Here is a 26,168-nt window from a genome sequence, read left to right on the forward strand (position 1 = left end):
TTTATGTTTATATAGGGTACATTTTCTAAGCATGCTCACCCCTTTTTCTTTAATAATGCACTTATTCAGAATAAGATTTTTGGGATTTTTAAATGTACCTAATTACAATATTTATGAGGACTTGTCACTCGGGATATTTTTAAAACTATTAAGAAGTGTCTGATAGAAACAAAAAACAGTTGTTTTTCAAATAAACATATTGATATAACAAAATTTGAACTTAATAAACCGTATAAAGTTATATATTATTTAAGATAGTTGTCCATGGTACTATGTATGTAATATGTAAGCATCTACAGTGACACCACTGACACCTAATTTTAAAAATACCACAATAGCGATTAATAAATTTTAGTAAACTTCGATTATTAAAGTTTGTATCGGCGCGTATCGGTACTGTAGTTTTTATAAATTCTATACATTCATATATTACTTACACACGGTTTAAAAATTAAGTAAAATATTAACATATAGACATACACTCAAAGCAAGGAATTACAATAGGCTAGGCTGGAAGTAAGGTAGGTACATCAATTATTAATTTATTACAATGTTGAGATAAATGTAATAATAAATGGTTATAGTTACCCTTAATGTGGAAAGTTTAAAATACACACCACCATACATACTTATTACTTGATGCTCCAAATTTTTTAATGTTATAACGGATATTTAATCCCCCTCTACTGTTACATCTAATATAAAAATTAGTGTAAAGGGGATTTTCAAGTGTTGAAAACAAAAAAAAAAATTATTTTTGAAAACTGAACTCAATAATAAATAGTATTAAAAATGTGTAATTACGATATTACAAATAAAAATTGATGTATACATTATAATATGATAAATATTATTTTGTATTTAAAAACTAATAAACTTGAATATTTATAGTGTTTTATACTATTACACACCTCAATTATGCCACTGTAATCACAGATTAATCAATAATTAATTATTAATAATTGCAACGTAAATTCTACTTGTCTTTTATGTTCCTATTTTCTAAGTATATCACATTTTTCGTTTTTAAAAAGTATACAGAATTTTTTTTGGGAAACTCGTTAAAATATTTCCCTAAAAAAAAAATAGCAGTTTGAAACAACTTATACATATCAACAACTTTTAATTTTACTATAAAAATAATATTGCTTCCTTGGTAAAAACAGGAAGTCATCATTCAAATCCAATAATAATAGGTATATATGTTTATATATATAAATACTTTTTTATAGTTTATTAATAAAAAATAACAATTTTATGTAATTAATTAATAATAATTAGCAGTCTCTTACTCCACGGAGATATTTGCAAATACATAATTTATTTATTTATTACTATTTTTTTTTTTTTTTTTTGAGGGGGTATTAATTCCAAGGAGGCTCCATCTGAAAAATAAAATAAAATTCAGATTGCTACAACAATTGAAGGATCAATTGTATCAATAATAATTAAACGCAGCAATATATATTTTTTTTTTTTAGAAAACGGGAACAGGATTAAAATATGAAATTTTAGTATATAATTATTATTTTTCTCTTTTTCTTTTAAACTTTCCAAAAGTAAATGCGTTGTAGGTGTTTATACAATAGAACAATAATAATTTATAAACAATAATAGTCTAAAAAAATATGTTACATTGAACATAATTATTTGGTTAATATTCCAAAAAAAAAAAAAAAAAATAATGTATACATAAAATAACTATAAGTATATATTATATACCTATAATAAGGAAATTATTTTATATTTTATATGCAAAACATGAACAAGTATTATACAATATTTTATAAATTGAGTATTACCATGTAATAGTTTTATATTTCAACTCGGTACCCACTCAGAAAAATTCACATATTGTTATAATTTTGAGGTGGTCTTTGTGAATTTGATCTGTAAGTGGATGGCCTTGAAAAGGTGGAGTCCATTAAATTAGGTGGCGGACCATTTCGCATCCCGTTTTGATTGTTTCCATACTGTCGAGATGGCCTATTATTTGGTGTATTATTATTGTAAGGATGTGATTTATTGAAATAAGATCTCGGTTGTTGATTGTATCCCATAGCATTAGATGCCTGATTTATAACTGGTCTATTAAAATTATCATTAGGAGCTGTTTGAAAATTATTAGGGCCATAATTTGGATTAAAATTATTATTGACTCGGAGATCAACATCTTGATTCATAGGAAAGTTTACATTCGGATTGTTAACAAATTGATTTCTACGCAAGTCTTGATCTTTTTGAAGGTGTTTAGCAGCATATGAATAAATTGGATCTTTGTTGCTTTCAAAAGATAGATGCTGCCGTACTTCTGGAATTGCGCCAGAATGAAGAAGACGCATTAATGATTCTCGACCTTCCCTAATTGCATTTGCTAATGGTGAATTTTGATCTACTTTTATCATTTGTCCATAAACAAGAAGAGATTCTGGCTTTAATTCACTTGCTGGTCTGGAGCCTGGTATCAAATCCATTAGACTCTCAACTACATTATTAACTACATCACTATCAGGGCCAAGATTTTCTTCAGCTTCTTCTTCAATTATTTCATCATTAGTCTTATATTCTGTCCATAACTTTTGGAAATTTTTAGGAATAGGTTTAGAGTAAGGAATTTTTTTAATTTGTCGAACTCTAGTTGTTTCTTCACTAGAAGCAATATCTAAAAGTGGTATGGTATTATTATCAACCAACGGTTTATTAGAATCTTCTTCATCAATGTCTTCAAGACCCATTCCAGGAATAGTTGATTGAGCATCAGCACACATATTATCTGTTTTTAACATGTTAGAAACTGTATTTACTGAATGATATTTTCCAGTCATTTTATCTCCAGGTCTGTTTCGGGTCCAAAATTTACATGTGTAATCATTTGAACCAGAACACAAAACCTCACCTAATGGATGCCAAGCTAATGACCAAACAATACTATCATGAGCTTGATCAACAGAACCAACAAATTTATCAACACCCACATTCCAAAATAATATAGCACCATCAGAACCACCACTACAAAATAAGTTTTCATGATATGGATGCCAGGCAATAGTACTAGCTTCTTTTTTATGACCTCTGAATGTTTGAACTTCATGGGAAAGATTTCTAATATCGAATAATTTTAACAAATGATCTCTGGAAGCAGACACAACCCAATTACCATTGGCATTCCATTTTACATCCATAACTGTACTTTTATGAGCATGTAAGGTGGCTAATGATTGTCCAGTTTTTGGGTCCCACAGCTTAATTGGCTGTTGATTATCTTTACTACCAGAAATTAAAAGACCTTTATGTGGATGCCAATCAATGCATTTTACATCTGCTCCATGTCCTCTAAGTATTTTTTCTTCTCTGTTAGTAAAAAAGTCCCAAATACGTATAGTTCCATCATCTGAACAAGTTGCAAATTTGTCATCTGATTGGCTAAAACTAATACCTCTGACAGCTTCATTATGTGCTTGAAACATTTTGACATTGTTCATGTTTGATTGCCAATATTTAATAAAACCAGTATGGTCACCAGTAGTCATCCAATTACCATTATGAGACCATACCATTGAACGAACCGGTGAATCGTGTGCTTGCAAAATAGTTTCAAAATTAAACGTCAATCCGTTCCATAGAGTAAATTCTCCGCTGGACGCACCAGTTATTAAACGTCTACCCTCGGGTGTCCATGCTAAACAAAATACAGGACACCGTACTTTATTAGTAACAGTTTTGACAAAAGCAGTAGTAACTGAGTTTACGGAGTTATCGATATAACATTGTGGAGGTAATAGTTGAGGTGTATATAATATATCTGGTTGTAAAAATGGCCTATCTCTGAAATCTCGTTGCCAAACACGATTTTGTAGCATTCGAATTAGTGATGCATTGTAATCCACAGTCTTACGGAGACCCGATTTCCTCAAGCGTTTGCCATCGAAATCCACATCTGCTGGTGGCGCACTTTTGTTCAGTTGATGCCTTGGTGGTCCACCCAAACTCGGACCACGAATATGTAACGGTATGGGACCTTGAAACCTGTAGTTCGTCGGAATGGATGTATTGGTTGAAGGCGGCGGAATTGAAAAGTTTATTGGAGGTGGAGGTACCAAGAAAGATGTATCCACAGAAATGGACATGTTTGTACTTAAATCAAGGCAAAATATTATTAATACTAAGAGTTAAAATATGTCATTACCATAGTGACTACTTCCCCAAGACCGACGGGATATAAATATTTTTCGTAGATCTAAAACAGAACACAAATCAAAAATCACTAAACACACTACACATGGACGGCGGCACGACGCTTCACTACTTTACTTAATAACTAATATTATTCACTATTCACTAATCAGTAATCACTAATCTGTATGACAATATTATTCACTATATGAATTAAGATTTAGTATTAGTTACACACCGTCAAACCATCGGGCTGAAGAGTGAAGAATAACAATTCACAACGCACGATGCGTCCCTATCAAGTGACATGGAATAAAAAAAAAAAAAACCAAATAGTACCACTTTTTATCAATTTCAACTATAATCACAATCTAAGATAATAGTATCTCGTAATCAGAATCATGAATTCTGTGACTATTTTTTCAATTTTGTAGTTTTGTACTAAATATTTAATATATTGTATTTAGTTCAGTGACTAAATAGTAAATTCACAACAGTAATGTACAATCCGTTAAAATATAAATATTATATTATATTTAATTTCAACAAATTACATGGTTGACAATTCAATAAATCATCTAAAAATAAAAAACACAGGTCTACAAAAATAATACAATTTTCTGTTCTAATAACTCTAAAAAAAAAAAAAAATTATAAAATTTAATTTTGAAACTTAATAACTCAATTACTATCATTTTGAGGAAATATCTTGTATGGATTTAATATTTTTTTTGGATCAATATTATTTTTTATTTTTCTCATTAAATCTACTTCTAAATTGGATTTTGAATATTTTAAATATTTACTCTTTAAAAATCCAATCCCATGTTCAGCACTTATACTTCCCTTGTATTTGCTAGTCCATTCATAAACATAAGGTTCAATGGCCGAAGCTATTTCATTATTATGTTCACTAGTAGCTACATTTAAATGTAAATTTCCATCACCTGTACATATAAATAGGATCGATATTATATCATCAAATTAAAATTTAATATTAATATAATAATATGTTTATTACCTAAATGTCCATATCCACAAACAGCTTTTACATCAAGTTTTTCTAATCGTCTCCTTATGTCAGGCACAATCTCATAAAAGTTCTCATGAGGTAAAGTTATATCATACTTGTAAACATATCCATATCTTAGTAAACTTTCAGGAATATTTTCTCTGATTTTCCATAAATTCTAAACATTTTCAATTTTCTAAATAAAATAATTTACTTTGACATCTGTATGTTTATTAACTTATATTTTATCTATAAATCTAAATTACTTGAATTAGTGATGGTTGATCTGCTACAGTAGCATCTAAAATTATTTCTTCATTAAGAGCTTTTTCTAAAAATTCTTGAATGGAATGATTAATGTAATTATTATCAGCTGATAATTCAACAAGAACGTAAAATTTCAAATTGTCATTTATTGGACATTTAATACCAATATTTTTTTGCACACTTTTTATTGCTACAGAATCCATCAGTTCAAATGACGAAAGACTCCCAGAAAATTCTTTTCGTACCAATGAAAAGAAACTCAATACTTTATCAAATGACTCTAAGCCTGTAAATAAATAAAAATTACACAATTAGGTTTGTTATTAGGGTACAAATAAATAATTAGTTTCTTTAAGGCAAAAAAGTAAAATAAATAATAATTATTTAAATATGTCAATAAAATAAAATTGTAGCGTCTTATATAGTAAATAAATAAAAAAAATTATTCAAATCTATTACAAATGTATAATATCACAATGTTATTAACTGATAAAGATTTGAAGAATTAAAACTAATGTTTAAGTAGAAATTCAAATAATATTATTATATTTATTGGTACAATTATGTATTTACATTTCTTTATATTTTTCTATAAGTAAAACATTATTTATCATCCCATATTTTTTTGAAAAAATCTGGTGCTGATTTATTTTTTTCTTGTGCTTTCAACATAGCTAATAAAATGTCATAGTTAATTTTTTTTATAAGTTGTGCCAGCTTTAAAATCATTTTTTGTTTTTTAGAATTAGTGAAGTGTAATTGAATTATAATGTATTATTATTAAAATATTATTCGTGATTCTTTAACCCTAGAGCACACGCATCATGGTAAAAAGACCGGGCTTTTAGAATTTTATTCATTGCTTTAAAAATATGAAATATTAATGTAACGCAACCTAGGTACCTTCCAATTAGGTGATAAACTCAAGTTATATTCAACTCCCAATTGAATACAATTTGATGTCAGTACTATAGAAGGGTTCAAAGTTCATTATCTATTGAAAAATTGTGAGCGTGGTATACTCTGATACAAAAAAAAAACCTTATATGTAATAACATTTAAATAAAAGTTTAATTTGTTTATATTAAGAATCAATAAAAGCAATTGACAATTTTTATTTATTTAAGAGCAATAAAAAAATGATTATTTCAATTCATTGAGTGATGATTTATATGTTTCAAATTACAAAACTAAATATTTTATATCATGTCTGAAGAGTTTTCACTTTAAGGAAGAAAATATCTAATGAATATAATATTCAAATATATTGCTCAAACATATACATTTCAAAAATAAAACAATAATAGAATTTTTAAATTACCAATAAATGATGCATTAACAAATTTTGGAGCATTTGGACATTGAATAGCAATTTTTGTAATTATTCCCAATGTTCCTTCAGAACCAATAAACAAATGTTTCAAATGATATCCTGTATTGTCTTTTTTCAATGTATTTAGACAATCTAAAACTTGCCCATCAGCCAATACCTAAAAGACATAAATTAACAATGCAATTATACCAAACTAGTATACAAAAATTAAAATTGAATAACCATTAACAAAAACTACCGCTTGTAATCCCAACACACTTCCTTGTAGACTTCCGTATTTAATTAATCTTAAACCTCCAGCATTAGTTGCTAAATTACCTCCAATCTGACAGGTGCCTTTTGCACCCAAATCAAATGGCATTATAAATCCTTCGTTTTGAACATAATTCATCAAATTTTCAAGTACACATCCAGCCTGACATACCAAAACACCTAAATAAATATAATTTATAAAATCTAACTTAATAAATACTTGAAAAAGGAAATATCCAAGGAAGTATTGATAATACTAGAAAATGTTAACTAATAATAATCTACTCATCTAGACACATTAGGAAATGTAATCAATTATTGCATCAATTATGCAACAAGTGAATGTGGTGTCATAATATGTTATTTATTAATTATAATTTTTAAATGAAACTTATATTCACCTGATAATTTATTAAAGCTAATAATTTTATTCATCGCAGAAGTGGATAAAATTACTTCATCAAAAACTGGAACACTACCTCCAACGAGACCAGTATTACCACCTTGAATACAAACTGCTATACCACGCTCATAACAATATTTAAGAATTGATGATACCTGTTCAGTTGTTTTTGGTTTAAGCACATACTTACTGAAACCTGTGAGTACAATTTATACATTATTAAAACAGTAATCATTGGAATTTTAAATATTTACCAGAAACAGATTTCAACCAATCTTCATTATAAGATTTTACTTCTTCACCAGAAATAAAATTGTTGACACCTACAATATTTGTGAAATAGTCAACATCTGTAGAGTTTACTACGGCATACGATCCTCTTTTTAAGTTAGGAAATCTATCTTTAGTCAACTGAACATTTTTATACAAGGCAGTCGTAGTACAAAGCTTGCGAACATTAAAGAAATTAAACGTCATTATAAAAATATTCAATTATTCAATTTTAAAACAATGAAATTAATATACATATAATATAAAAGTATATATTATTTAAAAGTAATTGAATAATCTATACAATTTGTAAGATAAGACAATTTACTATAAATTATAGTTTTTTTTTATTTTTGTTAAATTCAAGTAGTAATGCTATTATTTAAAAATTTAAAATATACATTTGATTATTTTCATTATCGGATTAAAACAATTTTAAATAGCGGATTTATTAGATTTTTTTAATATGCCTTTAGGTAAGCTATAGCAGCGTAGCTATCTAATCAACTTCGGTTTATTTCTTTATGATTTCATGTTTCAATATTAGAAAAATGTGACCACTGACCAATGTGGGGCACTAGCTATATGAAAAATGAACTTTAATCTTTTTATTTAATACTTTCATAGGTAAAACTATAAAATAATGATCGCTCTTTTCTCAAGTTCTCTTGAGATAACGTTTGAAACATAACAACAGTTATATAATATGAGATTATATATGTTTTGATTATGATTTTTTGCCAATAACAATACTAACAAATTAAAAATAAAAGGATATCATGAATAGATTATAAACATTTTTTCTAGTAAACAAAAAATAATTACTTTTCAGAGAAAAAGCAAAAGGCAATACGGTAAATTTGTTGAAAAATGTAAATATACAATCAATGAATCAACCACGGGCAATAGTCAGTCTTGCAGTATCGGAACAATATTTTCGAAGTAATTGTACATCGTATTATCAATAATAAATAATTATATTATTATATAAATATATCGGAGTAGTAAGTTGTAATCGTGACATTATAATATTATTATGTTCAAAATAAGGTGGATATAAAAAAAAGATATCTTAATTCGTGGTTTGAATCGCAGTAATATTCAGTATTCTATTCGAAGCATTAATAAATCGTCGTAGATGATTCTCAAGGTAGTCGTACTCGTAGCAACTCTAACTGTAGCCAGCGTGCTGCGTGGCTAGAATATTCAAAAGTTCAATGTATTGTGATAATATCCAAAATTTCCAAGATATAATATCTTAGTCCGTGGTTTCCACAAAAATGGCGGACATAGACTTCATTTATTATCATTATAATTTGTATTGTATCATTTGTATCAGCTATGGTGTATTATCTTAAAACTTGACGATGACCACTGACTATGAAAAGTAGTTGAAGTATCAAAGTCTTGGACTCTGAAAATTTGTTCTGTGATATCCTAAGTCGTGACCATTCATTATTTAACAATATACGTTTATACAGTTGTAATAGTGTAATGCAGAATTCAATATTTACGTTTCATTATTCGATTACTGATCATTGATCACTGAATTCGCCGAGTAATAGTTATAAGCTGTTGAGCATATAATTTATATTTTATCTCTGTACACTACTAAGACTAATGATTTTAATACTATTTTTGTATTTTATTTATTAGTTGTTTTAATTTAGAGGTTTTTAACTTATTTTTGAATTACTTATTCTGATATTTTGATTGTAACTCGAGTTCCAATTTTAATGTAGTTTTATGTAGTTTAAATTTTATATTTTAACTAGTCTTCTATAATATCATTCTGTTATAATGTTATAATTAGTAGAATTGGTTGCTGGTGTGAAAGACAATTATCATATCCATTATTATGTCTTCGGCAACAAATCGTCGGAACATTTTACAGTTGATAAGGGATCGAGAATTAAACGTAATAAAAACGTCTTAACATATATTTTATTTAGTCTGATTAATTTTAAAACTTATTGATGATTAGGATCACATCCGCACAAAATATGCATTAAAAAGTAATTTGTATTACAAATGTATTTCAAAACTTGGATTACTCGCTCAATTAGAAGGACATCAAGGATGTGTTAATTGCCTACAATGGAATTTAAATGGAAGGTATATGTCTATTAAATTATCAACAATATTTATTTAAATAGAAGTTTATAATTTATAATATATGGCTATATAATTTTCAGCACCTTAGCATCAGCATCTGATGACTATCAAGTAATACTGTGGGATCCATTTTTACAAAAAGTTAAAACCACTATTAAAACTTTGCACCGCGGAAACATATTTTCTGTCAAGGTATATTAAAAACTATAGTATATTTTTAAAAAACCTATGCTTGCTTTGTTTGCTATATAAATGTGGTTACTGTTAAATATGTTACATATGACTGGAACTGAGTAGTTGAGATTTAGGTGGTTATGGTGGGATAAGACTTGTTTTGGTTTGTACGCAAACACACAAACAAAATAAATATATTCAATTAATAAAAATGAAAATAATTTGAATAAAAAACGACTGTAATATGATTTTATAATTGAAAAGTTCTAAAAAAATAGTAAATATATATATATATTTTTTTATAGTTTATTCCTAGTTGTAATGATGATATAGTTGCAACTGGAGCTGGTGATTGGAGTTCACATACATATAATGTAACAACTGGTCATAAATTAAGCAGTTGCAATTGTTCTCATGGACGAGTAAAACGTTTGGCTGTAGCAAATGATACTCCAAGTGTTTATTGGAGTGCCTCAGAAGATGGATGTATCAGGTATGGTTTGTCTTGTGAATGTGTCAAATTTAATTTTAATGTAGTTATACTACGATTGTTGACTTTTAATTATTTGTTAATGTTCTTACAGTCAACATGATATGAGAATGAGTCATGAATGTCCTACAGAAAAATCTAAAATTACTTTGGTAACCATATACGGTCAATCGGGAAAAAAGATTGAAGCTAAATGTTTAGATATAAACCAACTTAAAACTGAACAGCTTGCAGTTGGTGCTAATGATCAATATGTGAGATTGTATGACCGCAGGATGATTCGCTCACTGTCATCATTTACTGTAAAACATTCAAATTCGAAAAACTCTTCTTCAGAATTTGATTTTGTGTGTACTGATAATAGTGCAACTGATACATTAAATCAATTTCAATCTGCACTTCAATATTATGTACCGGGTCACATCCATCCATACACTGAAATATTGCCCAAAAAACAAAGAAGTTATGTAATTACTTATTTGACTTTTAGTCCTGATGGGCAAGAGCTATTGGTTAATTATGGTGGTGATTATGTATATCTTTATAACTTAATGGATCAAGCTGATAATGCATTTTTCAACATTCCTAAAGTTATGAAAGTTCCTCGTAAGTTTCTTTGTACATTAATTAAGTTTGTACATTATTTTATCATTCAATGTTAATAATATGTGTTATTTAAGGAGAACATGGAGAAGGTTCTTCTTTAGACATAACAGATGATCCAGTTCCTATTCCCCATTCGACACTACCAGATAAAGTAGAAAAATTAAAATTAAAGGTTAGAAATTATAGATTATAAATTGTTTAATGTCAATATGCCATATACTTAAACATGATATAATAGTAACTAATTAAGTGTTATTATGATTTATAGGCAAATTATTTATTTGAAAAAGAAGAATATACTGCTGCCATTTACATTTATAATGAAGCTATAGATATTTATCAATGTAGTGTACTATTTTCAAATAGAGCTGCAGCTTACATTAAAAGAAAGTGGGAAGGGGACTACTATGCAGCTCTTAAAGATTGTGTGACAGCATTAAAACTAGAGCCTAATCATATGAAAGCACATTTTCGATTGGCAGTGTGCTTGTGCGAATTGGGCATGTTAAAAGATTCTAAAATGTATTTAGATCAGTTCACGTTAAAATACCCATTGTATGAAAATAGTATTGCCTACAAAGGTCTTCAAAATGATTTAAAAAATGAAGAAGCTAAGATTAGAGAAAGAAGGGGTAAATATTTTTGTATTTATTTAAGATGATGCAACACCCACTATGTTGTCTCCTGTCTAATAAGTGTGTAACATATCAAATTTACACTCAGCAGATCACGTTTAGCAACGTTAGTTTAAAAATTAGAGTGAATCGATCAATTATGAAACTTGATGGTAAGACATTATCTGTGTTCATATGTTGGTTTTTACGATACTTCAATTTTTTAGCAAGTTTATGCATATAATATAATATAGTGTAAATTAAAAATACTCAACTCACTTAAAAACTGAATAATCGTATAAAAAATAACACACAAGCACAGATAATTTTCTTACCATCAAGTTTCATAATTGATCGATTCACTCTAATTTTTAAACTAACGTAGTTGAACGTGATCTGCTGAGTGTAAATTTGCTATGTTATGCATTTGTAAGACAGAGTCACATAGACAATACATACAAATGTGTTGCTTCTCTTAATATTCTATATAAATTATTTATTGTTTTAATATATGGTTGATGCAGCATATCCTACGCCAAATTATGAAGTTTTACACATTGAACAAGTCGAAAAGATAACCTCTGAGAAATACTTCAGTAGTCGCTCAAAAGATTATCTACATAGATATTATGGGCATTGTAATACATCTACTGACATCAAAGAAGCTAACTTCTTTGGAAAGTAAAGTTATTATTGTTAATATATTATGAATTTTTAAATATTTAAACCTTACTTTTTTATAGTAAAAATCAATTCATAGTAGCTGGATCAGATGATGGTTTATTTTTTGTATGGGATAAACATACAGAAAATAATTTACTCTTACTAAAAGGCGATAGTTCAATTGTAAATTGTGTACAACCACATCCTTCAGAATTTATGTTGGCAACTAGCGGTATTGATAATGAAGTCAAATTATGGAGTCCATTGTCAGATGTAAAAACCGTTAACTATTTTTATAACATTATGATTATAATTGAATTAAAATATTTATTTCAATATTATAGGACGTGGATAATGCATTTAAAGTAGAAAATTATAAAAGAACAGCTAGGATAAACCAAAGTCGTATGATGGCTGATCCATTTGACATAATAATGAATAATATGAGGAGGGATATACTAGAAGGAAATGAAAGTCATGAGTTTCATACTGTCCGTGAACAATATGGAGTTGATCCATTATCTGATGATTTTGATTGTCTTATGAGTTGATAAAAACATATTTAAGTATTTTTTTTATTAATATTAAATATATATAAATATTTTTAACTGTATAATTTTTTTTTTTTTTTAATGTTTTTAATATTTATGATACTTTATCAACAAGGATTGTTTGTTTTGCAGTGTCCAACTTTAATTCAATATCATTTACTTCTGGTAAATTCATACTGCCAATCTGAAATATAATATGTATAATAAATTATATTTAGATATACATTAAATAGTTCAGTTTTAAATAAATATAGTTTTATAAAACGTTAAATGAAATTCACTTATAATCTCATACACTTATAAAATGTGTTTTTATACATGTCTATAGAAATACGGTATATATTAAATGTAAAGCATGAATTTTCAATTCATAATGTAGTATTTTAATAAATATTACTATTCTAAGGTTTTGTTTATAAGTATCATTCTGTTTTTTTTTTTTTTTTGAATATTATGAAGTTTGATAAAGAATATACCACATTATTATTTGTGATCTTTAAATTTTAAATATAAAACTTGTTAAAATTGGATGCTGTAGTTATTAATTTTTTATTTTAAAACTGATGTTCCTTTATTTAACTTTTGAAAATTATATCATCAATGAAAAAATAAATTTATATTAAGTTGAACTTTGATTGTTTACTATATTATTATTATTAAAAACATAATAATATAATATATTAGTGGTTCTCAACTGGTGTAGCTGGTGTAGGTATGGACTTAGAATAACTGTTCTGCCAAAATTTAAAATTTTTCAATTATTTTTATAATTATCTATAATTTTTTAAGATTTTATTTACTTATTTTATTATTATTTAGTGACTTAATGTGTATTTAAACTATTTTATGCTTGTACGCTTTTGTTTGATACATTAAAAAAAATATACTTCATAATTGATATTAATTCTTATTTAATATTGATAGTTACATTATTTGGATCCAAATAAATGTTTAAAGCTATCTGTAAGCATATTATATAAAAAAAAAAGTTTAATTTAATTTAAACTATTGAGTTTTGTTTTGTTTTTATTCATTAATTCCGATAGCTAGTAATAATAATGCACTGTTATAATTCCATATAATTTTCATTTTTTTGAATACATTTAAATTTATTGATAAAAAATAAAAACATTTATAATGTACTATATTTTTATCACCCACAGTAATGACTAATAAATAATAGACAAATTCATAATAATATATGTGTCAATAATTTTATTTTTGCCTTTCATTTAAAAATATAGGTTAATGGTTAACAGTCAGTAAGATTGTTAATAAGAATTTACAATATTACAATAGGTAAGTTGCGTCTCGAATTCTTGGACTCAACTTATATTTATTGACGGGTTATTTGTGTCCCAAACGATAATTTCGATTACAATAATATAATTGAGAACGTTGGAATTATAAAAATTAAGTATAATAGTCAAAAAGGTATAGATGATAACAACCATTCTCAATTGTACTTCTATCATAATTTCTTACAAACCTTTTAGCCTTATTTTTATAACCCCATAAAGAAACAAATTCTTTTATGGAAGTTTTTAGTTATATAAATAAAAAATGCTTGAGTATATGAACTCTGAAAACAGAAAAATTGTTGAAACAGTTTTTTTTTGGCTTTTTTTGCCACCAAAAAAAGTAAACAATGTTTTTATGTATAATCTATTGACAATTTGTCCTACAGACAAAAGGTATTAACAAAAATTGTTAGATTATATTATTCTAAATAATTATATCTCTGAAAATTGGCATTTCCCAGCTCAAATTTGTGTCGAGTGTTCCACTATTCTATAGCGAACCACAACTCATATGAATCATTTAATTCAAAATTTAATTATTAATTTTATCACTCATACCCGAAAATTTTTGTTTCATCAAAGCAACAAATATTCTTATGAACAATTTGGATAAACCAAAAAAATATTATAGGAATGACTAAAACGATAAAATAAAATTTAACCAAACTCAAATTTCTAACTAAGCAACAAAGAAATTAATAGTATTATGTTTTTACCTAATATTGATTTAAAATAACATTTATAGATTTTTTTAATTCAATTTTTTTTTTAATTTAAATTATGACATCAGCGATTTTGTGAAATATTTCAAAAGTTTTTGAATAATTTTTACATACCTACCTATACCTATGAGGTTTTTTTTATATAGGTATAACTAACTGAAAAATTGTATTATTACGAAATTATTATCATTCAAAATGCCATTAACACATTATTAAAATACGACAGGTAAGTTGTGTCCTAACCACTTGGACGCGACTTACCTTTGGTAATACTTAATAAGTAACTTGCGTCCCAACTGTTTGAACATTAATTACCTTCTATACTGAGTGCGCTGAGAGAGCGCAAGTCGGCGGCGACCAAATTCGGTTTTACTGCGCATCCCCAAACATCACTCTGCCATAGGGAAACCGGTTTTGATAGCAGGGAGATACAGGAGGATGCGCAGAACTTGATAGCCGACTTGCACTCTTTCGGCGTACTCAGTATAATTGCTATTATCAATTTAAGATGTAAGTAATATGCACTAAATAAATCTACTGGAAGGTCTAAGCATTTTTAAAAAATTTAATTAAATATTCTCTTAACGCCTTATTTAAAAACAAACATATTTAATGAAAATTAAATAGTAAATAGCACTTAGTAGTTTATTATATCAAATTTAAATTAAAAAAAAAAAAAACTATATTTTACTTACAGACAGTAACAAGTAGTCTATATCTAATGATAACTGGAAACGAATTTTATCGTCATCAGAATTAACTTTGTAGTTTGGATCTCTAATTTTCTTCAGTTTCCTTAAGCTTTCTTCTGTTTTTTTTATAGCTTTCATTACATCATCAACATAAGCCACATATCTAAAATAAAAGTTAATAGTATAAATGGAAATGTTTAAAATCTAATTTACTAAGTCTTAACTAGTTTAATTACTTACTGTGTTACTATATGATCTAATACTTGTTTTTTACAATTTTTATTCTGCAGTGTTTTTAATGTTACTACAATTGATTTCATATAAGCACATGGTTCAGTTGGATAATCTCGATTTGTATGTCTGAACAACCTTGGAACATCAGTTACTCTTATTACATGAGACATTGCTTCATCTGTCACAGATTTCACTTTACACTTGCTTAAATCATTTATCAATGTGCTTAAATTTCCATTTACAATACTACCTGTACAAATAAGAGATTATACAAGTACAAACAAGGTTTCAAATATTTGGTATACCTACTTTTTTGTATTTCTAAGACATCAGCAGGTACCTTTGTACGCAATAATTCTTCAAACATAAAATATATATCATTTAATTTAATACAAAATACATTTAAATCACTTTCTAAATCCTCAAGAAATTTAATACGAGTACTAAAGTTTTTCAAATCAGTTTTAGATTTGATATTAGCATCTTCTGCCCAAGTCTGATATCGAGATATTAACTGTAATATTAATTTGAAAAATCTAAAATAATAAATCAAATGTAAATTTTTACAACAAAACATTGTATGCTTAATTTAAAATGTATTAATAATTGTGAAACCTGTGGCTCAATTGATGTATGAATATATTTGGGTCTAAACAAGAACACATAGAATCCCATACTGTTTTTGTGACTTTTAGTTTAAATGTTTCATCATTACATGGCTCATAACTTTCGTGATTCATAACATTTTCCGCACAAAATCCAATCTCTTGAAAACTTGAATTCAATGATTTAAATCAAAAGTATTTCTTATCAAATTTTAATAGTAGTATAATTTATAATTATAAGTTATAACATTCAAAATAGTTTATGAAAAAATATCTTAATCTATTATTTATAATATTGAAATATTTAATTATATTTTGGCTTACCGATATTGATAATAAATTGGCAAATTCCAGCATTTTTTAAAATCATTCCAACTTTGTACTTGGTTTAATGGTTCACTTTCATGTTGTGAGATAGATAATTCGACCAAATGTTTCATAAATTCATTAAATGTTACTTTATAATTCTAAAATAGCAATAATGCAAAATTTATTAATTTTAAGTTATAAATAAATTTAATTTATAAAATATTTTAAGAAATCATACTTTTATAAAAATATCAGGTTCTCTGAAGTTATAAATGCACTGTAAATTATTTTTTACTTGATCAAATATAACAGGCCAGAAGCTTTTTGAAACAAAATTGAACTTGCCAAACTTGTTACTTCTACAAATAAATACACATATTAATGTATATTATTGTTATTGAAATAAATAATAATTATCAGGGCTGAGATTTGTATGCAATAACAAATTATAAAACATGCATTTTAATGTTTAAAAGATACATACAAAAAAAGTTAAAAATAAAATATTTATTAATTGAAATACATCAATGATTTGCTGATTGTCTTATAAAAATGATATTAAAAATTACATATTTATTCATTTTTAGCATGCATTAATTATTATTTTAGTAATAACATTTAAGTATTGCGTCTAATACTCAAATACCTGACAAATTATATCTTACCTTGGATTTTACATTTTTATATTGATATCTAAATACATTTATTGATTGTGTTTATCTTTTTCCATCAAACTATTTACTTTTTTTATCACATATTATACCATAGAATTGTATTTATTAAAATACAATTTATATTTGGCCCATGAAGATTAGAGATCTCTAATCTTCATGATTTGGCCAAAAGATCAAGTTATATATTTTGATGGGTTTAATTATTACCAACTTAAATATAATAAATACCATTTTACTAAATAAGCGAAAATATGCATTAAGCTCAACATATGTAAAAACATGCAAAATAAAAATAGTACCATTTTCATCATAATATAAATTGCAAGCATTACTCACTAAAACTCCATTAGGAAATAGCAAAAAGAAAACATGCTGTTGCATACTAATCCTAGCCCTGATAATAATACATATGAAACAAACATATTATTTTGTTCTTCTGCAGCTTGAAGCAAATATTTCAAATCTTTTTGAAGGAATTCATAACAATGACTGTATAATTCTCTTAAACCATCTTTACAACTCCGTAAATAATTTTCATTCAGTATAGACTTCAATGCTGGTGTCACAACATCAGTCCTGCATACATCTTCAGCATATGTTATCTTACCTAAAGACAAATACAGTTCAAGGAAACGCTTTACCGTATTTGTGTTTGTTGACACAGAAGACACAAATGCTTCATTTAATTTGTTTATTAATAAATTATTCAGCATTGTTTGTTTCTAAAAAAAATAAAAGGAAAATCGTATTAAAATTGTATCATACAATTATGTTAAGATGAAGTATGTTTTATGCTTAAATATATTATCAAATTTAAAGAAAATTTTAGATTTTATACCTTTAAATGCACAGTTTTCAATATGTTTTTACATTGTGTCATACTTGATGAAAGCTGATTATATTCAGCCACAGCTCGAGTTAAAATGATTAAATTATAATCGTTTTGATCCAATAATAATTCATTTAATTTTTCTAAAGATTTTTGAACTTTGATAATAGCATGATATGCCTGTTTATCTTCACACAATTTTTTATTTAATAATATTTCATTATCCAGGTAACACAATGTATTCTCTAAATTCTTTTTAGCTTCCTGAATATAATTATTAATATTGTTATATTTCTAGAAATTACTCCAAATAATATATAACGTCGTACATTAACAGAGTTACTTAATAAACTTAATCCTGGTTTTATGGTTGCCAATTGCTGATCAATACCAATTAATCCCCTTGATAAATGAAAATACTTGTCACAATCATCATTGAGTGAATTTATCATTTTAGTGCGTAGATCTTTAAGAAAAATTCCCATTTCAACTCGCATGTTTTCTAGTGTCATTTTATTACGATTTTCTGTTAAAAATTCATCTACAGAAAATGATTCCTAAAAAATAAACATTATGTATAACTATTAATGTATCTATATTTTATTCTGTGTTCATGAGTCTATAGAAGCAAACACTCTAAAACTCAGTACCTTATGCAATATTTTATAAATCCGGTAGAAACTGAAATTAGAATTGTGGGCTAATAATTTGTACTTAAAAAATTATAATTTCTTTTTATATTATTATTCAATTATTAGGAGCATGTATAATACAATTAATTTTTTTATGAAAACTCCAGAGAGAACACCTATTTGTAATATCATATACCTATTGGTCAATTTTTGTATGTCATTTTTACACATTAATTTGTATTCTAAATTAAAAATTGACTAAATAAGAGCTATTTCAAATTAAAAGAAAAAAATATTTGTTTAATATGAAATTGAATTTTTTTTTTAATTGATATAATTTTTATTCCTAAAAGCCACAATACAATCAAAATGCAATCTAACTTGAGTTTATTATTAAATAATAATTATTTTATTTATGTAATACTGTGATAGCTAATAAGTATGTTTTTCAAAAATTCAGTCTGCATACAAACACTAAACCTAATTTAAAGTAGTTCTTATTCAAACAATTTTAGTCATTCTAGATGTAGAATACAAGTTCATACTTGATATATAAAAGTATAAAAGTTTACTCTCATTAACAAATTTTGAAGTTAAAAATAGTTGTAATTCAGAGAATTTAATGGTCCAATAGCTTAATTTAATGATTCAATAACCAGTGTAATTTTTAATAAGGTACTGAATAATAAAGTTATCAGTATTAATGTAAAACAATTTTTGAATTTTGAGTTTTTCAGTAGCATGTCAGTTTTGAATTAAGCAGAAAAAAACCAATATTTTGAAAAAAAGTAACTAGGTAATAAATTTGATTTGTTCCAAAAAAAATATTTGCATACACACCTTTGAAAATGTCTGCATATCAAACACCAAAGAAATGTTGTCGGTATTGTAAGTATCCATTTCTAAATTAAATATTGCTTACGATTTTATATTTTAAAAGAGTGATGTCAATTGACAAGAAAGAATGATAGATGGTTTAAATATTTAATCAACTAAAATAATTATTAAATAAATATAAAAAATAAAACATTATAAAACATTGATGACCAAAACTGTAATGTAAAATAATAATAATAAAAGACTGAATAGTGAATCACTAAACTGTACTAGGCAATTAATATTAAAATATGATAAATATTTTAAAATGATAATAGAAATATTATTATCAATTATATCATTGGAGGTACAGTAAGTTCAGTACAGTGAAAAGGAATTATAGATGATAAGAAAGTTTACCTCCGTAAAGTACTGTGAAATTGTATACATCGTCGCTATTTTTATATTAAACCATGTTTTTGACTCATACAGATCATAGAGTATTAGAGTAGTTATGTTGTGACCATGAATTAAGACATAATTTATTAATCCGTGGTTGTGACTACTGGACTTTTTACTACATTTTAATAAAATCGTGTTTTCGACCTAGGGTTCTAACAGCAAGTTAACGGGCTGCTAGTATACTATAATATTATCACAACTAATTTTAGTTTTATTTCCATAAATGTCGATAAAAAATTATTTATTATTTAAGTTGTGAATTATATTTTTTTATGAAACTTACCTATTCGATTATAATAATATAGTCATATCTATTATGATAAAAATGCGTTTTTTATTTCAAATTTGTATTTGCAAACAATAGAATATTAACTGGATTGATTTTAATAAACTGGACACCTGTATCTGAAACCGAAATTTATATTTACGGCTATAATAAGTGAAGTAGAATAAGGTTTAAGGGACTGAAGCTCTGGTCCGGAAAATGTATTTTTATTTCTATAAAATGTATTACCCATACATAAATATGATGACGGGAGTAGAGTATAAATTATAAGCGTTCAATTTTTATAACAAAAATTATTGTTAGAATAAGTATTTTATTCAAAAAATGTTTATTACGCATTACTAAGATAGTCTTTGTGGTAAGGTAGTTATTAATGATTAGATACCTACCTATTTAGATTATAACTTATATATTATATGTAATACAATCCTGCTATTTTACTATACATCGATAACAGAACAATTAAAATAGTTGATGATACATTTATACTAAAATAAATAAATATACCTACTAGTCCTACGCTATAACTACTATTAATTACCTATGTGGCTATGTCCTATAGTAATAATTATTACAAGAGTTATAAATTATAATATTTAAAACGGCTAAAACCTAATTATATATAATATACTTAACTATATTTATTTAATGTATATACCACTATTATTGCGAAGTATATAAGAACGTTATTTGCTGAACAATTCTAAAATTCTAGTTTAATAAATAATATAACTTATATAACAAATGTTTAGACCCCTTAATCAAATAAAAAAATAATAATAAAATAATATATATGATATAGGATATGAGCATACCCTGCTATGTAAATTATTTGTGTAGTATTTCTGTTTAAGATATTTTCAGTATTGATGCATTATTTTATTCTATTTATTATCGATATTCCTAGCTTAAGAATTTGGTTAATGGATTTATGGCTGTATTCTCTATTCAAATAGTTCTTCGTAGTTATGTTATGTTAATGTATAGCTGAGTGTAGGTATAGCCTATAATATAGCGATATATCTGATAGATCATGATTTATTATGTAATGTCATTAGGTATTTTTATAAGTCATATAACAATACATGATCAATCAATACTATTTTATTATGAATAGTCATTATTCATTACCTACTTATACTTAAAAGGCTGTAGTGCTTCAGCGAATTAGATGGCAACATCTAATTTTTCAATTATATTATCCAAATGCATTGCAGTTATGTTTCAGGAAGATAGTACGAACTGGTCATAAACTATTACAGGTACATTATTAATTATTATGCAATAATATTTAACAAATTACATTTTTATTTTATAAATATACATACTTCTTAAAAATCATAACTTACCTTCTGTACATTTATAAACAAGAGTATATAATAAGAGCTATCTAAAAAGTAAAAAACTGTTATTGTTTCTTTATTTAAAGGATTACATCGATACATTACTCATTATAACAATATGGTAAACTGCAAAAGTTCAAGAAAAAATGAAAATAATTGGGATTATTTTTCAATTAAAAACATTTTACATGGAATTGCATTGGTAAGTATATATTATTTACTTATACATAGCAAAAATTAATATTTGAATATTATTAACTATATTATGGTATTTATACAGGTAATAGTATTATTTTTATAGAAATCTATAGTATTTAAAATTTTAACATGAAGATTTATTGTTCTGCGCCCTAGAATTTTAACAGTACTTTTGATTTTTCTATTTTAATATTTTAGGTACCTATATTAATGTATTCACTCTTTCTAAGTTTCATGAAAGACGTCTTAATAATTAATATAAGATAGTATATTATATTCTACTAAAATTGTATAAAATAATTTTAGTTATTTTTATTTTAAATAAAGATAAAGGTTACGTATACTGTAAATAATTTTAAAATATATGTTAATATACGTTATAGGTATATTATTATGTACTTACTGCAATTGTCGAGCTAAATAAACTCTATAATAAGAAAAAAAATAGTTTAAAATAGTATTTTTAGACGCACATTACAGTGATTATACAAAATGAATTTAGAATAATTTAAAAATCCGTAATTCATTAATTTAATATAATTGTTTGGGCTAAACCGAAATAATGAAATATCTTATGTAATTACCAGATAAATTTTATTATCCTGTATTTTAGTGTTTACTATGCAAATGTTATTAATAAAAACATGTAGGTAGGTATGTTATGTAGAAATCAAATTTGAAAATCAACAGTTTATTTAAGTATAACAATCATCAATAAAAAAATTATTAGAAAGAAAAATAATTAAATATAGGTACCTAATAAACTGTAATCTATCAAAAGTTTAAGACATTAGCTTTGTGATCTAAAACAATATTGTTTTAGGTGTGTATAATATATATATTACGGTTTATAATTGCCTACAGATGTTTTTTTATTTTTAACGAATTTTCAGGTACTCACGTTCACGGCGCACGCACTGCACGCATTAAAAGCCGAATCCATCGTCGTCGCTGAATTGGATTGTCCGGAATCCACTACGTGCACGACATGCACCAAAAAACCTTTGTGCAGCTGGTCCGTCGAACTGCAGGCGTGTGCAAACACAAAACTGCTGCGAGCACCGCAAAGCAATCTGCAGCAGCTGATAATCCACAACGAAACGCGCTGTCCGCGGTTCGAGGCGGTCAACAAATCGTCCGTGGCCGGCGTGTCTTTCAAGTACACGGTCAGGATATCGAACGACGCGGAGGGCTCGGTCACGGCGTTCCTGGCGGGCAGTACGATCACGTGTTGTATCGAGTCCTGCGACTTCCGGGGATCGGTGGTCGACGACTCGATCGTGTGCGTGGCGGTCCGCGCGCCCCGGTCGTACTTCGCGGACGGCGCGACAGCCCTGATCTCCTACATCTACGTCATGATCGGCGATAGGAAACTGCGGTTCGACGACGACGCCGACCACTACTACACCATCTACGACCGTGACTGCAGCCCGGCGACTTCCGCTGCGGAAGCGAACGATTGCGCGACTTGCCTTTGGACGGACGGAGGCTACAAACACTATTTGAAATCGTGTCCGACCGGCGACCCTTGCACGGGACCGTATTGGGTGTACGACAAGCGGGACGCGGACGGCAACGAGAAATTGCGGTTCGCCGACGACGACTTGGTGCGCGTACGGTGCGCCGAAATCGGCATCCTGTCGGTGCGACCGCTGTACGCGCCGCGAACCGGCAGCGGCACCACCGCGATGACGATAACCGTCCGGAACCACCGGATGTTGGCAGAAAACAGAACGGTGACGGTGGCCGTTGCCGGACGCCGCTGCGAGGACCCGGTGACGTACGACGACCGGACCATCACTTGTTCCGTACCGCAGCATCATCCGTCGTCTGCAGTTGCCGCAGCCTCCTCCGCCTTCGCTGGTCCGGTGGAAGTCGTGTACACGCCAACGTCGTCGTCATCGTCGTCGCGGTCGTCGTCGACGACGAGGGCTACGCGGTTCGCGCTCAGATCGTCGGAAACGGTCGGTTTCGTCGATCCCGAGACGATTAGCGTGAGTCCCACCTGCGGACCGGCGTCCGGCGGCACCAAGTTGACGGTGCGCGGCCGATTCCTGGACGCCGGCAACGCCGTTCGCGTGTCCGTCGTCAGCACAGAACCGGAAACGACGGCTGAAACGGTCGTCATGGCGTGCGACACGGTGTCGCGCGACCGGCACACGATCGTCTGCCGGACCAATGCCACAGTCGTTCGCCATCGCGAAAACAGCAGTTTCCGTTATAACGAGTCCGGATCGGCACGAGTGAAAGTCCAGTTCGACGGAGGTCCGATAAGATACGTCCAGAGTCCCGCTTCGTGGACGGTTTGCGCTGCCGGTGACGCTGCGTTGGACGCGGGACAGACTTTCGCCGGAACGGTTTCCGGGGGCACGGCGGTTCCGGTTCGCGGCATACGTTTTTCGTGCCTGACGGACGCACAGTTTTACGTGAGCGACAGGGACGGCGGCGCCGCTACGTACCAGCACGCCGCCGGCTGCCGAGTGGCCAACGACACGTACATGGAGTGCCGTTCGCCGGATATGCGGCACGCTTCGTCGTCCGTCGGCGTCGTACCCGCGACATTTCCGGATTTCGGTGTTCGGGCGCGGTATTGCGGAGAGGACCGCGCTTCCGACTTGCCGGTGCAGCTGCAGCTATTCCGGTCGTCCGCCGTCCGCAGTCCGTTTTCCCTGTTCGCCGATCCCGTTTACGTCGATTTCGAGATCCGCGACGGCGCTATCGTGATCAGTGGCGGCGGCCAATCATCGACCTCGGGCCGGGGCTACGCGTCTCCGGACGTGACCGTCCGATTTGGAAACTCGACGGGTGCTTGTCAAGTCACGTCCGTGTCACGGCACGAGATCGTATGTCGGCCTACCTCCACGACCGCGGCCACTGTTCTCGACCACCTCCGACGCGTCGTAGTGACCGTGGGCGGCGATGGAGGGTACGCGTGTGACGTGCACAAAAAGTTCACCGAACACCGAAAAGACGGTCGCGGCGGCAAGTTACTGCTGTTCGCTGGCGTCACCTTATTCTCTTGTTGCAGGGACGTCGCTATCGTCTCCGCGGCGGTGCTACTAATAGTATCCATCATATGTGTCTTGTTGCTCCGCGCCGTTACGAAAAATCGATACGTAATAAGCGTGGACACCTGATATTAAAGTTATCAAACATATCAACAAAAAAAAGTCAAGTCTGACATCGTTAATATGCTTCGGTTTCCACTTTTGATGCTGCAGGTATTTGGTAGACAATTGGATTTATTTGGTATACTGTTTGAGCAAGATTCAAAAGTAATAGGCAGAATTTTTTAAAACTTAAGCATGTAGGTACATTTTTAACGGAGAAAAATCAATTTTGATACAAAAATAACTAAATTAAATAAATTATCTGAGCAGTACTTAAAAGTTGAAACTAAATAAATACTACAAAATGCTAACTTCTCACGATTGTACATTTGTACATAGAAAACTTCACGCTGAGGCTAATTATGATAATTTCATTACCTATATTATCTACTCATGTATTTACATAATCGATTCAAGTTTTAAATTCAAAATTTCTTTACAAATTATTATTATCAATAAATTTCACGAAATTAATAAAACATCGAGATTTTAAAATCAACACGATGTCATCAATTAAAAAAATTACATTTTTTTATTTACTTATATTATGATTGTATTTAAATATTATGTATAGTTTTTATCAAAATGTTTAGTATTTAATTAACTATAATGACTACATTACACAGGTCGCACCTTCATTTGTATACCTACTTTTATATTTTATTTTATTTTTTTATTACTTATTTCAATTACTATTAATATATTATATTATTAGACATTAGTACATATTAAGTTATATACATTGTTACTTTTTTAAAATATTTCGTAAATTGGATGTTTTTTAAATAAAATAGATCATTAATTTACCTTTTTCTATAAATAAGAACAGTATAATAGGTACGCAAGCACTTTTTTGTCGAATCAATTACCAAGAATTTCGACTACATATACAGTAGGATAAAAAAAGATTTATCGTTTAAAAAGATATTATAGAGTAGATTTGTAGAAACATTTTAGAAAATACATGGTAACGTCAAACCAGGTAAAATGCCAAAATAGGAATACACATACCTCACTTACCTACCTGTGACT

At 28.8% G+C, this 26,168-nt stretch overlaps 6 protein-coding genes across 8 annotated transcripts in view; 2 read left to right on the forward strand and 4 right to left on the reverse strand.

Annotated features, from left to right (window-relative positions):
• The window catches only part of LOC114127841 (mitochondrial-processing peptidase subunit alpha), a 108,703-nt gene extending 86,834 nt beyond the window's left edge, over positions 1 to 21,869 (reverse strand). The window contains exon 1 of the mRNA XM_050202597.1: positions 21,858 to 21,869. The gene's annotated coding sequence lies outside the window, so the exon portion shown is untranslated. The remainder of the gene's footprint in view (positions 1 to 21,857) is intronic.
• LOC114127829 (pre-mRNA 3' end processing protein WDR33) lies at positions 1,200 to 4,450 on the reverse strand. The gene is made up of 2 exons (XM_027992162.2): positions 1,803 to 4,450; positions 1,200 to 1,385 (listed from the first exon to the last, which is right to left on the reverse strand). Exon 1 carries the CDS (start codon positions 4,125 to 4,127, stop codon positions 1,848 to 1,850), a length of 2,280 nt encoding a protein of 759 aa, XP_027847963.1. The 5' UTR covers positions 4,128 to 4,450; the 3' UTR covers positions 1,200 to 1,385; positions 1,803 to 1,847.
• LOC114127806 (D-2-hydroxyglutarate dehydrogenase, mitochondrial-like) lies at positions 4,688 to 8,522 on the reverse strand. The gene is made up of 7 exons (XM_027992137.2): positions 7,695 to 8,522; positions 7,439 to 7,636; positions 7,024 to 7,217; positions 6,774 to 6,942; positions 5,452 to 5,738; positions 5,195 to 5,363; positions 4,688 to 5,120 (listed from the first exon to the last, which is right to left on the reverse strand). Exons 1-7 carry the CDS (start codon positions 7,915 to 7,917, stop codon positions 4,855 to 4,857), a joined length of 1,506 nt encoding a protein of 501 aa, XP_027847938.2. The 5' UTR covers positions 7,918 to 8,522; the 3' UTR covers positions 4,688 to 4,854.
• On the forward strand, positions 7,499 to 13,840 carry LOC114127803 (WD and tetratricopeptide repeats protein 1-like). 2 transcript variants are annotated; one of them, XM_027992133.2, is made up of 12 exons: positions 7,499 to 7,638; positions 8,543 to 8,652; positions 9,524 to 9,628; positions 9,695 to 9,825; positions 9,906 to 10,017; positions 10,305 to 10,492; positions 10,584 to 11,095; positions 11,170 to 11,267; positions 11,364 to 11,727; positions 12,234 to 12,390; positions 12,453 to 12,645; positions 12,717 to 13,840. In XM_027992133.2, the coding sequence occupies exons 3-12, from the start codon at positions 9,569 to 9,571 to the stop codon at positions 12,921 to 12,923; spliced, it is 2,022 nt and encodes a 673-aa protein (XP_027847934.2). In that variant the 5' UTR covers positions 7,499 to 7,638; positions 8,543 to 8,652; positions 9,524 to 9,568; the 3' UTR covers positions 12,924 to 13,840. The 2 variants fall into 2 exon arrangements, with proteins under 2 accessions (XP_027847934.2, XP_027847935.2); XM_027992134.2 differs by having other exon boundaries at positions 9,527 to 9,628.
• LOC114127805 (conserved oligomeric Golgi complex subunit 2) lies at positions 12,932 to 23,014 on the reverse strand. 2 transcript variants are annotated; one of them, XM_050202596.1, is made up of 11 exons: positions 22,928 to 23,014; positions 18,619 to 18,846; positions 18,299 to 18,553; positions 17,881 to 18,182; positions 17,025 to 17,145; positions 16,802 to 16,944; positions 16,488 to 16,646; positions 16,178 to 16,408; positions 15,879 to 16,118; positions 15,642 to 15,801; positions 12,932 to 13,107 (listed from the first exon to the last, which is right to left on the reverse strand). In XM_050202596.1, exons 1-11 carry the CDS (start codon positions 22,967 to 22,969, stop codon positions 13,018 to 13,020), a joined length of 1,971 nt encoding a protein of 656 aa, XP_050058553.1. In that variant the 5' UTR covers positions 22,970 to 23,014; the 3' UTR covers positions 12,932 to 13,017. The 2 variants fall into 2 exon arrangements, with proteins under 2 accessions (XP_050058553.1, XP_050058552.1); XM_050202595.1 differs by lacking the exon at positions 22,928 to 23,014 and adding an exon at positions 19,762 to 20,030.
• On the forward strand, positions 21,622 to 25,781 carry LOC126550656 (plexin A3-like). The gene is made up of 3 exons (XM_050202593.1): positions 21,622 to 21,747; positions 21,915 to 22,030; positions 22,920 to 25,781. Exons 2-3 carry the CDS (start codon positions 21,947 to 21,949, stop codon positions 25,161 to 25,163), a joined length of 2,328 nt encoding a protein of 775 aa, XP_050058550.1. The 5' UTR covers positions 21,622 to 21,747; positions 21,915 to 21,946; the 3' UTR covers positions 25,164 to 25,781.
• Positions 25,782 to 26,168: the final 387 nt, after the last annotated feature.

This window comes from Aphis gossypii, chromosome 3, assembly GCF_020184175.1.
Source record: "Aphis gossypii isolate Hap1 chromosome 3, ASM2018417v2, whole genome shotgun sequence".
In the NCBI taxonomy this organism is placed as follows: Eukaryota; Metazoa; Arthropoda; class Insecta; order Hemiptera; family Aphididae; genus Aphis; species Aphis gossypii.

What these genes read in the sequence shown, in the direction of transcription:
- LOC126550656 (XM_050202593.1), top strand. Translation starts at nt 21,947, where the DNA reads ATGGTAAACTGCAAAAGTTCAAGAAAAAATGAAAATAATTGGGATTAT. An exon ending in TTTTACATGGAATTGCATTG is followed by an intron (nt 22,031 to 22,919) that starts GTAAGTATATAT and finishes ACGAATTTTCAG; the next exon opens with GTACTCACGTTCACGGCGCA.
- LOC114127806 (XM_027992137.2), bottom strand. Translation starts at nt 7,917, where the DNA reads ATGACGTTTAATTTCTTTAATGTTCGCAAGCTTTGTACTACGACTGCC. An exon ending in TAGCTTTAATAAATTATCAG is followed by an intron (nt 7,218 to 7,438) that starts GTGAATATAAGT and finishes ATATTTATTTAG; the next exon opens with GTGTTTTGGTATGTCAGGCT. An exon ending in GTGTGTTGGGATTACAAGCG is followed by an intron (nt 6,943 to 7,023) that starts GTAGTTTTTGTT and finishes TATGTCTTTTAG; the next exon opens with GTATTGGCTGATGGGCAAGT.
- LOC114127805 (XM_050202595.1), bottom strand. Translation starts at nt 19,821, where the DNA reads ATGGATACTTACAATACCGACAACATTTCTTTGGTGTTTGATATGCAG. An exon ending in CCAATTTATTATCAATATCG is followed by an intron (nt 16,647 to 16,801) that starts GTAAGCCAAAAT and finishes ATTGAATTCAAG; the next exon opens with TTTTCAAGAGATTGGATTTT. An exon ending in ATACATCAATTGAGCCACAG is followed by an intron (nt 16,409 to 16,487) that starts GTTTCACAATTA and finishes TTATTATTTTAG; the next exon opens with ATTTTTCAAATTAATATTAC.
- LOC114127829 (XM_027992162.2), bottom strand. Translation starts at nt 4,127, where the DNA reads ATGTCCATTTCTGTGGATACATCTTTCTTGGTACCTCCACCTCCAATA.
- LOC114127803 (XM_027992133.2), top strand. Translation starts at nt 9,569, where the DNA reads ATGTCTTCGGCAACAAATCGTCGGAACATTTTACAGTTGATAAGGGAT. An exon ending in GAAACATATTTTCTGTCAAG is followed by an intron (nt 10,018 to 10,304) that starts GTATATTAAAAA and finishes ATTTTTTTATAG; the next exon opens with TTTATTCCTAGTTGTAATGA. An exon ending in TAAGATTAGAGAAAGAAGGG is followed by an intron (nt 11,728 to 12,233) that starts GTAAATATTTTT and finishes TGGTTGATGCAG; the next exon opens with CATATCCTACGCCAAATTAT.